General features: G+C 49.6%; 1 protein-coding gene and 2 non-coding genes across 3 annotated transcripts; all 3 read right to left on the bottom strand.

Moving 5' to 3' along the window:
- Window positions 1–8,704: 8,704 nt before the first annotated feature.
- RPSA (ribosomal protein SA) lies at window positions 8,705–13,053 on the bottom strand. The gene is made up of 7 exons (XM_075143181.1): window positions 12,965–13,053; window positions 12,523–12,690; window positions 11,870–11,988; window positions 10,356–10,601; window positions 9,336–9,464; window positions 8,943–9,111; window positions 8,705–8,846 (listed from the first exon to the last, which is right to left on the bottom strand). Exons 2-7 carry the CDS (start codon window positions 12,653–12,655, stop codon window positions 8,752–8,754), a joined length of 891 nt encoding a protein of 296 aa, XP_074999282.1. The 5' UTR covers window positions 12,656–12,690; window positions 12,965–13,053; the 3' UTR covers window positions 8,705–8,751.
- On the bottom strand, window positions 10,028–10,186 carry LOC142079858 (small nucleolar RNA SNORA62/SNORA6 family). Its single transcript, XR_012672809.1, has one exon. It is a non-coding gene; the product is annotated as a small nucleolar RNA SNORA62/SNORA6 family (small nucleolar RNA).
- On the bottom strand, window positions 11,088–11,247 carry LOC142079841 (small nucleolar RNA SNORA62/SNORA6 family). Its single transcript, XR_012672795.1, has one exon. It is a non-coding gene; the product is annotated as a small nucleolar RNA SNORA62/SNORA6 family (small nucleolar RNA).
- Window positions 13,054–13,088: the final 35 nt, after the last annotated feature.

Below are 13,088 nucleotides of genomic sequence, written 5' to 3'. Positions count from 1 at the left end.
GGGAAAGCCCGATGTCAGGCACATGCCCTTTCAGCCACTTATGGCCCCCCCCAACACCAGTAACATGGAGGGTAAGTAGCTTCAAAGACCTTTTGTTGGCTCTGAAGAGCCAATCTAGTTATTCTGGAACAGGACAAGTCACCACCTGGGCATGCAACGCTACCATGGTGCCATCGAAGCCAAAGTCAAGTAATGTATTTGAACTGGTTATCCACCAAACAGCCAAAACCATCACTTCATCAGGGATGAACCAGACACATTGCTCACAGCACTCCTCCATCCCAAAGTCCAGGAGAAAAAGACACATATCCATCTAAAAATATAGATGGGTTGCACGTAGCTGGAATTGGGTTCTTTGGGTTGAACAGCACGCAAAGCTTGCATCTCTTCATTGCCACTCCAATAAGAAATGCAGCAAGACCTCACGGGCACAACCTGATCCTCCTCCTTCCAACCCACCCCACAGCTACCATCCCCTCCAGCGCAGCCTGCCCGGGGACGGGCAGCCTCAGCTCCCTCCCATCTGCTGCCAAATCACACGCCTCCCAGCCAAGAGCGCATCCCAACCCAGTGCTGATTCAACCCTTCTTAGTGACGGTTCATTTACTAATAGCATTTCAGATTGTTATCCTCCCTGGGTGAAGGGGAGCCGGCGCTGATGGATTGGCAGCCACAAGCCACCCGCAGACAGCACGGTGCCCCTTCGCTGGCACGTCTCGGCCTCGCGTTCACATGGAAGAATAAGGGATGCAAGGCAGAGCCTCTGAACGTAACACGTTTAAAACTATTTGCAAGGCTATTGCTCCACCTGGCCGCAGACGAGAAGGGAGCCTCAGGGTGGTTTTGGGGACAGCGCTGTTCCTTGGTCAGTCAAGGCACCGGCCTGAAGCTCAGAGCCCCTATTGCCAGGGAGCCCCTAAATGGGTGCACAAACACCAACACGGTGGGAGAGCTCTCCTCAACCCCCAGCAACCGCTTATCCCAAACCTATCCTGTGAGCAACACACCCTGCCAGCGCCGGAGAGGTGGGATGCGGGGGCTCGGCAGCACCAAAACACATCCTAGGCAGCCTCCATTAAACCTCACCTATCCCAGGAAGATGTACCAAGCGCACGCTTGCCGCAGGGGTCCCTATGGTACTAGCAACACGTTGCTCCAGCAGCTACCGTGACTGCTAAGCTCACCCCAGCCTCAGCAAGGAAAGAGATGGCTGCTCTGCGCCTGGTCCCTACACTATTCCCCTCCGTCTTCCATTGCCCCAGAGGAGGCACTCATTGTCCTCCTCCATATTTTGTTTTGCAATTATCTTATTAGCAGAAGAGCCCCAAGAGTCACTAATCACAAAGCCACAGTCTCAGAAGACAGCAGAGTCTTACGGCAGCCCTCGCGTCCCAGGACTCACGTGGGGTCACACGTGCACGCCGAGCCTTTCCCAGGCTGGGAGAGGCACAGCTCTAACACAGGTGCTTACCAAATGGACACTAGAAGGGAAGGTCAATCCACTATTCTTGTAATGGTGGAAGAACAGACTCACAAGATTTAAAATAAAAATTAAATAAATGCAAAGGCTTGACACTTACCTGAACAGAGAAGCCTGCATCTCCCAGATCCCAGGGGAGCAGAGCCAGCACAGACCAACTTGCTGCCGCAAAAGGATGGCTCCACAGAGCACTCATCCCACCTGGGCACCACGCAGTGTTGATAACTTGCGGCGTTGATAACTTGCAGCATTTTATATCACAAGTCTCAGATTTGACGTTTTAATGAAGTTCCTGCTTCTATATTCAAGGTATGGTCTGAGAAATCCCAGTTCTCATTTTGAAACAAAAACAGTAACATGTAGCTTTCACAGAAGGAAAATAAAATCTAAAACAAGGTGCAGGAGCAGCCTAGAAGTCAAGGAGGAATCCAAGCCATGCTTAGGCAAACAAAACTAAGACTTAAAATTAATCTCAAAAAATTTTCAAAGGGTTGAACCCTTGAAATCAAGGGAACTAGTTGCTAGACTTCTCAGCCCTCCTAAAGGAGCTGATGGAGAACTGCTGGCTGCTTGCAGCATTCAGACAAAGTGGGTTTGCCTCACAAAGCCAAGAAGAAAAGCCAACAGCATGCTCACTCCTACCCCACACCAGTCCTTGTGAGCAAAGGGGAGGAAATGCTCCAGCCCCCGGCACCTGGGGCTCGTAAAACCTTACCCAGCTGGGAGCAGGCATGTGGCTTAAAGGAGCCTCCAGAAAAGATACTGTGGAGAGAGAAGTGGTGGTGGCTATTTTTTTTTTAATCTTGCCTCTCAAATTAGAGGCTCTAACAGCAAAATAACAAGTGAAGGAAAATGGTACACACTCTGATTCCCTCTCTACATGTGCTGCTTAATTTTTCCCTATTTAAGCAATAGGTGCAGCGAATTGTATACCTGTGAGCTTTGGGAGTACTAGGGAGAAGACGAGTCACTCTAGAAATGCTGGAAGCAATAAGCCAAGCAGGACGGACGAGCTAGAAAGCTTCCAAGGCACCTTCAACTAGGAGCACTGTGTTTCTCTGTACTGGAAGCCAGCACTATTCCACACTTGCTCCCTTAGGGAAATTTAAAAGCAAGATCAAGGTTTGCAGCTGAGCATGGAGTCAACAAGTTTAACACTTAGTATAGAAAACCAGTAGGGTTTGGTTTTTGGTTTTTTTTTCTTCACAAAAAGTGTATTATGATCCTTGTGAGAGGGCACCATCCTGCTAAAGGGAAGTCAAAAAGCCAGGTGAAAGGCAGGGCAAGCGCTGGCTGGACCAGCTCTGCTCCAGCTGCAAGAGATGGAGGCTGGTGCTGAAGGCACTTCTCCACTAGCCCCCATAGCCAGGGGATTTGCAATGGTATTAAGTCTCTCCTACAGGACTGAATAACAGCTGGGATATTTAGGAGGGGCAGGTGATCTCTTTCACCACAGGGAGTCACCCCGAAAGGCCCAGGTGTGCTTACAAAGCAGCTTTTGACCATCCTTCCCTCACCCAGTGCCTGCCCTGTCCAGCTCTCCGGCCAGGCCGCCAGCAGCAGCCGAAATGCGGACAAAACAGGAATAACAGCCCCATCTACTGGGGTCTTGGAAATGATCTGCACCCTCACATTTTGGAACTGTGCAACCCACCACCATCCTCCACCTGAAACCTGCCAGGCGGGAGTGATGCTCAGGTCTTTGCCTGCCCCCAGAAAGCCACTTTTGTTAACATGCCTGCGCCTGAGAGTGGCTAAATGCTGGTACAGTCATCACCTGCCCTGCATGGGTCCTGAGCTAGTTCAGACCCAAAAGGCAAATATCCAGACTTCTCCTTCACTCCCAGCATCCCCTCAGCTCTCCAGAGGTGATGTGGCAAACAGCCTCTGGGACCAGAACGAGATTCTTGGGCAAGGCTAACGAATTCAGCATTAACAGGTGATAATGACAGATATGAGCTTCACAGCAGCTTTCCAGGTTTTATGGCAGCACCACAGGATTTCCAGTGCGGGAATGAGCATTGCCTCTGTGTGTGATTTTGGCAGAAGCTTGCCCCAGTCTTTGACATGACCGTCCTAGTGGCAGACCAGCTCCGAGTTGTGCGACGTGCCATGCTTCTTCCTATGCTGAGCTCCCTGCTTTGCAAAACCCTAAATCTAACCCTAACCCACATGCAGAGTGGGTAGATGTATAGTCCCTTTGAGCACCTGAAAGGTTAGTTAGAATCATAGAATCATTAAGGTTGGAAAAGACCTCCAAGATCGAGTCCAACCGTCAACCCAACACCACCATGCCCACTAAACCGTGGCCCTAAGCGCCACACCTACACGTCTTTTAAATACTTCCAGGGATGGGGACTCAACCACTTCCCTGGGCAGCCTGTTCCAAGGCCTGACCACTCTTTCAGCAAAGAATTTTTTCCCCATATCCAATCCAAACCTCCCTTGGCGCAACTTGAGGCCATTTCCTCTCGGCCCATCGCTAGTTACTTGGGGGAAGAGACCAACGCCCACCTCACTACAACCTCCTTCCAGGTAGTTGGAGAGGGCAACAAGGTCTCCCCTCAGCCCCCTCTTCTCCACACTAAACCATCCCAGTTCCCTCAGCCGCTCCGCGTGAGACTGGTTCTCCAGACCCTTCCCCAGCTTCCTGGCCCTTCTCTGGACACGCTCCAGCAACTCAACGTCCTTCTTGTAGTGAGGGGCCCAAAACTGAGCACAGGATTCGAGGTGCGGCCCCACCAGTGCCGACTGCAGGGGCACGATCACTTCCCTACTCCTGCTGGCCACCCTATTTCTGATACAGGCCAGGAGGCTCTTGGCCGCCTTGGCCACCGGGGCACACTGCTGGCTCATGTTCAGCCGCCTCTCAACCAGCACCCCCAGGTCCTTTTCTAGCCGGCAGCTTTCCAGCCACTCGGCCCCAAGCCTGTAGCGTCGCATGGCCTTGTTGGGACTCAAGCGCAGGACCCGGCACTTGGCCTTGTTGAACCTCATGCAATTGGCCTCAGCCCATTGATCCAGCCTGTCCAGGTCCCTCTGCAGAGCCTTCCTAACCTCAAGCAGGTCAACGCTCCCGCCCAACTTGGTGTCATCTGCAAACTTACTGAGTTGTTTCAGTCCTCAGCATCCAACCCTGGCTCATACAATACACCTCATTCCCTCTTCTTCTGAGCTGCCTGCTGTTAAAACCCAAGCCCCTGCACTAAGTGTGGTGGGCACACGATGCTGCTGAAAGGCGGTCTGTACTAGATGCACAGGTGTGCTGTGGTCCCTTTATTCTGCTGAAGAGTCACTAGTAAGACTCTGTTCCAAAATGAAGAGAGTAAACTGTGTGACTCAACCCCAGGAACCCTTCTGGTTGTAGTGCAATGGCATTTAAAATGAACTCAAAGATTTTGTAACCAAAGCAGGTTTCTCTGGCCTTCAAAGTAGGGTTAGGGAGCCACTATTTCAGAGGGTGCATCCAATGTCCTTTAGAGGATTTATTTTATTCATGCTTGAACAGTACTAGTAAAACCAGTAATCTTGTAGCCAGTGAAACAAACACTGACAGAAACATTTAGGACTCTCTCACGTGAGAAGAGACACACTAGTTAAACTCAGGCTTTATGAACACTTTATAAAGCAGCAGCCCAGAAAATTCATGTTCTTTCAACTACAGAGATAACTAAAACAAAAAAAAAACCTTCGTTATGTAGTTTTATTCATCAGTGACTGCTGAATGTATACAGGAATAGGTATGAATAAAAAGGACACACTTTCAAATTTGGACAGTAGAAAAATGGCAGTGAGTATTCTTAAAAATACAGGAATTAAAAGAGCAGATAAAAACAGCTTCAGAAATCAGCATCCCAGGAAGCAAGAAATTTAGGAAATCAGTGTTGTGGATGAGATTGTACATAGCAAGACCATGCCCAAGGTGTTTATCACAGCCAGCCTCTTTGCAGGGCTGATAACCAAGGATGTTCTTCATTCCCATTCCTACCTACAGCTGTAATGCACTGTTCTACCTTTACCTGTCATACAGACTCGATACAGATGAGGTTTTCAGAAACTCAGAGGCTTTGTGGTTTTCACAAACTCTAGGCTGCAAGGGCTGCGAGCTGGTAGTGCCAAGCATTGGCTAGAGGAAAGAAATTTTGCTGGCCAATGTCTCTTTGGAAGCTGCAGGGCAGTGGGAAGATGTCCCAGCAACTCCTTGGTACTACAGCAATAATGAGGCAAATCTGGAATGTTTTTCTTCCTCTGCTAGGACGCGTGTGTTCAAGACGACAGGGTTCATCTGTCCTGAGAAGGTTCAAGGTACACAGCTTTGGAAAGTGCCGAGTTCATGGCAATTGAGGATTCACCATGTGCTTTACCCCATGAAAAGTCTATCTGCACCAGGATGCTATTAACCCAAGAAAGAAAAAAAAAAAATTTAAAATTACAAGATCCACTCCCAACTGCATGCTCCCCTGGGTGGGGAGAAAGCCTCCTAAGAGGAGCAGTGAGGTGAATTCACCAACCACACACACAACTCGCTCTCTTTTGCATACTTACTTACATGCTGCACGCTGATTTTAGTAAACAGGCTTCCAATATGAGTATACCATGCTCCTAAAAGACAGCATCAATCATCCTACAACCATTTTCACTGTTTCACAAAGCAAAACAGCCTACAGATAGAAAGAGTGGAACACTTTTGCAGCCTGGATTTAAGTAAACAGAGCCAAGTCTCTTCAACTGTGCATAAAGCCCTTTGCTTCCTGTAAAAGAAAAGCCTTGATGAAATCCTACTTGGACACTAAAAAGATCATGATTATTTAGGCAAAGAAATTACTCGAGAGGATGTAATGGGGGCACATATTAGCGAAGGAATTAGAAATACATCACATATGTATATGAGATTCATGGATCACGTAGTAGCATATGGGCAAGGACTGTTCAACAGCTCTTTTCTCCAGAGGGGTTCTGTGATGCTCAGCAACATCAGCTAGCTCCTGTTGAGACCAAATGTGGAAGAGAAAGGCTATCCTAAGCAGCTTATCTAGCCCAGTTCAACCAAGCCAAACCAAAACCAAAGACAAGGTCATGGAGAAAGGGAACAGTGCCAGACCCTCAAGGGAAAGAAATTGTTTTCACTAGAGACCTCGGCCTAAGCCCTCTTGGATCAAATCAGATCAACACAGAAGAACATGGTTACAAGTTCTGTGCTGTCTTTTTTCAACATCAACGCTGCATTTGCCAGAAAAAATTGCAATAATGAATAAGCCTTTGTCTCTAGGATTTGCTCCTACCTCCTCTTCCTATCCCTCTGCACTGCCTCAATAGATCACATCCGCCAGGGATTTGCCACAGGGGAAGCTCTAGCAGATGCGAGGTCTCCTGCCACGTCTCTGCTGCTGCCTCCACACCCTGTGCTGAGACCTCACCTCCCCTATGCCCCCATCATGCTGAGGAAGATAGCCTTCCTGCAGTGTGCCCTCTGCTGCTGCAGCCAAGGCTGCCTCCTTTTCTAAAGGGCTGCTATTCATCCCCTCTGCAGAGCTCCAGTCAAAAGAGCTCTCCCGCCCCACCTCAGTTATCCCAGAAAATTAATTCTGAATCCACATGCAGAGATCTGGCTCCTGACCCTCTTTTCCCAGGCTGCGTGGATCCACCTCTCTCTGGCAGTCCTTGGTCCTAAAAAAGACACTTATCATAAAAGTCAAAGTGATACTTGAGGAAATCCTTAGATGAAAACAATCACATTCCAGTAACGTGCCAGAAATATTTCAGTAACAAGTAATCAGAAGCAGCAACCGCTGATTTAAAACAGCCCCATCACTTACACAGGAGCTGTCTGATGACCACCATATTCTCAATATCTGGAACATATTCACATGAAGGAGGTTACAAAACAGTTAAGAACAGGAACAATGATGATACAGCAATAGCAGTCATTCAAAATACGGAGGGGTAAGCCTGTGCTCTGAGTTTGGAAACTTTTAATGTGGAAGGATGAAAAGAAAGATCAGGGCAAGAAGTTATTTTGGGCAATCTCAGAGCTGGGGAGCGAATCAGCAGCTGCTGTACAGGCTGTCCCTGGTCCAGCTACGGCACCCACCCGGACTCCCAAAGCGAACTGGCTCTCACCCCACCTGACACGTGGTGACAGACCTCAGGCAGTAAGAAGGAGCCTCCCACCGCTGGATGCTGGAAAGCAGAGGACTAGAGGATGTGCCAGAAAGGCACGTCCAAAAAACATAGTGCACAAACAGAATGGGAAGGGCCCTTTCAAGGCCAATTAGTAAAATGCTCACATGCCTTGGATAAAAGCTGTTGATTACTAACAATATCTTTAGTTCCTTGCATCTAATAGGTAAAGACAACAGGAAAACAGATTAGGTTTTTTTACTATTAATCTGCATCTTACAGTAAAAGCGAATGAGCACATGTGCCAAGGGAAAACAATTTAATACATTTTTTGCAGGTTGATCACCATGGCTGAAGTTAGAAAAAGAACAGTGAGACCACAGCAACATGGAAAAAGGGATCCAATCTGAATACTTCTCAACCTCCAAAAAAACCCGTTTCTCTTGGTGAAGGGTCTGCCTCCCATGATTGCTGTTAATCGCAGAAATAATATAATCCTCAAAATAGTTAAAGCAGATTAATTAACTTTTTTCTGAGGATTACTGCAGTATTTTTGAGGAAGAAATCTGTAACACGGCCGCTAGAACTGCTGTTTCACCACGGGAGCAGCTCCCACTCAAGAGCTGTCCTCCCCACCCCGTGCGCCCAGGCCGCCACTCCCACCCGCACCCGGGACCGCCCGGCTCCGCACACCGGTGAAACCCCGGCCGGGGGCGATGAAGGGCCGCGTTCGGCCTAGCCGAGATTCACCCGCCCACCGCGGAGGTAGCGGCGGGAAAACCAGCCCCGCCCCGGACGTCACCGGGTGACGTCCACCCTCCCCTCCGGCGGCAAACGCACCGCCGCCCAACAGTTGGCCTTCCGCTGGCCAACAGGCAGCCGCCGCGTCACCGGGGGGCGTGGAGCCAGGGAAGGCGGGAAATGGGAGGCCCGCCCCGGGCGCCGGTGCTGTAACCCGCCGGGGAGAGCGGGCAGCCCACAGCCCGCAGCTCCACGCCAGAGGGTGAAACAGCGGCTTACAGACCCTTGGCCAAGGGCTGTGTCCCACGCTACCCACGTATTTCACCTGCCAACGAGTTTCAACAAGCAGCACCAAGCACGGTGTGTATTAAACCAGCCTTTATTTCTCTCACAGTATAGCGGGACTGAAGTTAAGACCACTCTGTGGCAGTGCCAACCCACTCAGTAGCCTGGGCGGTGGGAGCTGCTGACCAGTCCTCGGTGGCAGGCTGGGCGCTCCAGTCCTCTGCAATTACAAAGACAACAACGCTTAGTGCGCCCCAGCTCTTCCCCCCCCGCTACAACGCGTACCCCGCTTCCCACAGCCATCCCCCAAACCGACCTGTGGGGAACTGCTGGATGGGCACAGACGGGACCTGCACTCCCTCAGACCAATCTGCAACCTCGGGCTGAGGAGGAGCAGTGAATTCAGGAGCTGGGGCTGTCCATTCGGTCTGGAACTCCTCCTTGGTAACTGCTTTCTCAGCAGCAGCCTGCTCCTCCTTTTCGATCTGCAATGGAAAAGCATAGCCTAAGTCTCCCAGAAACACCTCACCATCCTGCTCACTATCATATACCAGACAACACACCAACCAACAACAAATAAGACTAATTAAGCACCACCTTAAGTGTGAAATCCAGTTATTATATTGGCAAAACCTGTCCTCATCAGCAGGACCACAGGGCAGGAGCAGAAGCAGGAGATCTCCCACACTTCCTTCCACAGGTCTCCTACCTCCTCAGGATCCCTGTAGAAGTACAAGTCGGGCATGACTTCCCATGGGTGCTCACGGGAGATGGTGCCACGCATGCGCAGGACCTCCCGAGCCAGCATCCACCACATCAGACCCACTGAATGGGCTCCCTGAAACAGAAGAATGTAACATTTCCTGTAAAGCTAAACCTTTGAAAACACTTTTTTTCTTTAAAAGAGCAAAAGACTTATTTGCACTCAATCCAAGGCTCTTGCTTGGCAAGAGAAAGGCATTACTTGCTAATGCCCAGACTTATGTACTTGGAAAAGGGCAACTTTTCAAGTTCCCAGTTGCATTTTCAGGTGTCTGCAGAAATCGCAGCGCGCTTCAATCACCAGCATCTGAATTTGCTGTATACAGCATAGCCTGAAGCAATTCTCCTGCTATGGAGTTTCATACTGCTCACTCCCCCATATGGATCTTGTCCAAAAGACAGGGATTATGCTCATCACATATGCTAGAACGAAGAAATAGGAAAACTTGACCCAATGAGCAAACCTTACACACATGCTCAGATTTGGCTTACGTTAGTTGTGGTGAATGACAACATCTAGATAGAGATCAAAGACTGTTTCCCATCTCCCTAGACTTTACCTTTCAGGTGGCTTCTGGCAAGGTAACATTTCAGAGCAGTTTCTTCATCAGTTCACTTTATCTTTCATTCATATTCATAAACTGTGGCAAGAATGACTATCAAACTCCACTCATTGGGCCACAAAGACCCTCATGGCGTCAGCGAAAAGTCCTGCCAGGTTACTATAGCACACGTCCTACACTTGAGAGTTCCTTGGCCAGAAACTGGCCTCAGCTCCAAGCTCCAACAGTGTGCAGCTCATGTCCTCCTCCCCACCCGCCTGCTGGCATTGCGAGAGGCCTTAATTAGCTTGTCACCCTGGGAGACGTGAGATACAAGCCAACTCTCCCCTGCAGAAAGCATCCATCTTGCAACCTAGGGCATGCTCTGGAGGAAGCAGCTTTGGATGCCACAACAACGTCATTACCTTATTGTTGCAGGGAATAGCAATATCCACATAGCGCAGCGGGGAGTCGGTGTTGCACAGCGCAATGGTGGGGATGTTGACGTAAGATGCCTCTGTCAGTGGCTGATGATCAGCCCGGGGGTCCGTAACAACCAGGAGTCGTGGCTCACGGAAAGCTGCTTGGATCTGATTTGTGAAGGTACCAGGGGTGAAACGTCCAGCAATAGGAGTAGCCCCAGTAGCAGCAGCAAACTTCAGAACAGCACGCTGCAAAATGGACCACAGCAAAGGTGAAGCAGGCAAACTGCATTTCACCCAGGTATACTGTCAGTGAACACGCATGAAATTTAATTGAACTGTTTGTTTCAATTCCTGTGAAATCAGGGCTCACCAACAGCTCTGCATTCAGAATGAGACAAAATAAAAATGCTTTTAAAAATAGCTACATCAACACCAGGAGTTAAAAAGATATCCATTAGCAAAGCAAAAAGTCAGAATACAGTTTTTCCTTAACTTTGTTGCAAGCTCTACTCCAAAGTCTCACAATCAAATCATGAAAGGAGGAATAAAACAGCTTATGAAAAAAGCAAAGCCAATTTTCTTCCATTATTTCTACATCCTTTCATTATCCAGTAGCGTAACTTCAGGAACTACAGGAAAAGCTCAGTAGGAAATATACACAAACTGTCGCTGTGCCCACTAAAATCGCAGTTGGCAGTTCGTACTCGCTTGTGACAGCTTTCACCTTCTCAGGCATGTGGCAGGGCCTACTATCAGACTCCATTCATAGAGGGAGCTCCTCTCCTGGCGTTAGCGAAAACCCTGCCATCCGGTTTGCTGTAGCACACTTCCGACACTTGAGAGCTCACTGGCCAGAAACTGACCTCAGCATCAAGCTTTAACAGTGTGCAGGTCAAGTCCACAGGAACCCAAGCTTCTCCTTTGTAAATCCACCCCACACCATTCATAATCTTCCTGTATGTTGTGGCACCACCTGCATTACTCCAAAGAAACTAAGCTCACAGATAAAATTCAGTGGCTAATCAGATTTTATTTAAAGGTTGTTGCCCATTCTATGACAGAATTTTTTTGCTAAAAATCTAGAGCTGAAATTAAAAATACGCTAGTTACTATACCTTGCTCAATAACAGAGCAAATGCTTTCTTTGAAAACTTTTCTATCAGGCCCTTATTGTCCCCAAAAAGCAGTGCCAATAGAATCACTGGGGGGGGGGGGGGGGCCACCAGGGGACTGAGCACTGATATGCCAGAAATCCAACAGGAAGTACCCAAAGGAGGGTATGAAAGAAAAACAAGTTATCAAATGCCCTGAAACTACAGAAACGGGGGGTGTGTTTCAACTGATCTCTTCTAACCTGCAAGTGTAACACAAGAAACATGCTTCCAAAAAAGTGTTCCTAGAGCCAAAATTCATGTTACTCCCTTTTATCATCAAGCTGCCACTGGCAGGCAATGATGCATGGTAAGAGTCCTGCTCCCAAGACTGCAGGCCTCCTGACCAACAAACGTCCATACCTGTCCAGTATTTCTAGAAGAAATGACGCTCACATCAGCTGGGTTCTCAATGGCAACAATGGCACGGGCTGCCAGGAGGAGCTTTTCCCAGGTCCTCTTCAGATTGATGATGTAAATACCTATTGGTGACAAAAGGCTTTAGAGCAACCAGCAAATACAAGATCCTAAAACAGGATAGCACTCTTCTGCCATTAAACTTGTCACATGGCTATGGTTACTCCAAAATTCTAGTTAGTGGAAAGCTATTCCAAGGAAAATCCTCCCATATGGTTTTAGTGTCGCACACTTCCAGCATCTATCAACGTGAACCACGGCCTGGTATGAGCTTCAATCTTTTAATAGCGTGTAGCTCAGATTGAAGAACAATGCAAACAAACAGCAGAAGTAAGTATTGGGACATTAAAACCATTTTGTTACTATAGTCAAGAACTAGCAGAAGTGCCCAAACCCAGCTGTGATTATCTACCAAGTTCTGAAATTTACATTTCGTCCTACTTCTCTGAGTAACATGATTCAATCACTAAGGATGCCTGCACCTTCCAGGCCATGGAGAAACTGCTAGAGAGCTCAAGCATTAGCATTTTGCTGCTTTCCTCAGCTATGCCTGCAAAATCCCTGCTGCCCTCCCAGGGCCACCCATCCTACGGGTTTACCATCGCTTTTCCTTTTGTAGATATACTGCTCCATCTGGAAATCGAGGTTGGTGCCTCCCAGGTGGGTCCCGGCAGCGAGGAATTTGAGGACATCCTCCTCCTTCATCTGCAGGACATCGAGACCTCCGGACATTGTGGGGTTTCCCTTTGGAAGCGACGACAGGGAACCTGCGGGCACAAGCACCCGGCTCAGCCACGCGGGGACTCCCAGCTCCCTCCGCCCCACGAGGGCCCGGGCCAACGCGCCGGCCAGGAGCCTCAGCCGCCATCTTGGCTGTGCCGGCCGCCTCCCCCCGCGCCCTGCAGGCCTTGGTCTTCCCCGCGGCTCGGCCAGGTCCGGCCGCCGGCACCGCGGAGGGCCGCGCAGAGGCCCGCCGACAGCGCCGCGGGGCGCACGCACCGCCGCTGCCCCCGAGCCCCCCGAGCGGCGGCCCGGACTCACGCTGACAACGCCGTGTGGAGGCCTTGGCAGGCGCGGAACGAAAGGGAAGGCCGCCTCCGCCTGACGTCTATATATAACCTCCCCGGCCAATGGGGAGCCGCGGGAAGGGCGGGGCTCCGCCGGT

Source organism: Calonectris borealis, chromosome 2, assembly GCF_964195595.1.
Source record: "Calonectris borealis chromosome 2, bCalBor7.hap1.2, whole genome shotgun sequence".
NCBI lineage: Eukaryota > Metazoa > Chordata > Aves > Procellariiformes > Procellariidae > Calonectris > Calonectris borealis.
Note: the sequence above shows the minus strand (reverse complement) of the source record. Positions and strands in the feature narration are given on the sequence as shown.

Excerpts from the sequence above, each read along its gene's own strand:
- RPSA (XM_075143181.1), bottom strand. The coding sequence starts at position 12,655 with ATGTCCGGAGGTCTCGATGTCCTGCAGATGAAGGAGGAGGATGTCCTC. Across the intron at positions 11,989-12,522 it reads CTACAAAAGGAAAAGCGATG|GTATTTACATCATCAATCTG; the intron begins GTAAACCCGTAG and ends TGTCACCAATAG. Across the intron at positions 8,847-8,942 it reads CATCCAGCAGTTCCCCACAG|AGGACTGGAGCGCCCAGCCT; the intron begins GTCGGTTTGGGG and ends TTGTAATTGCAG.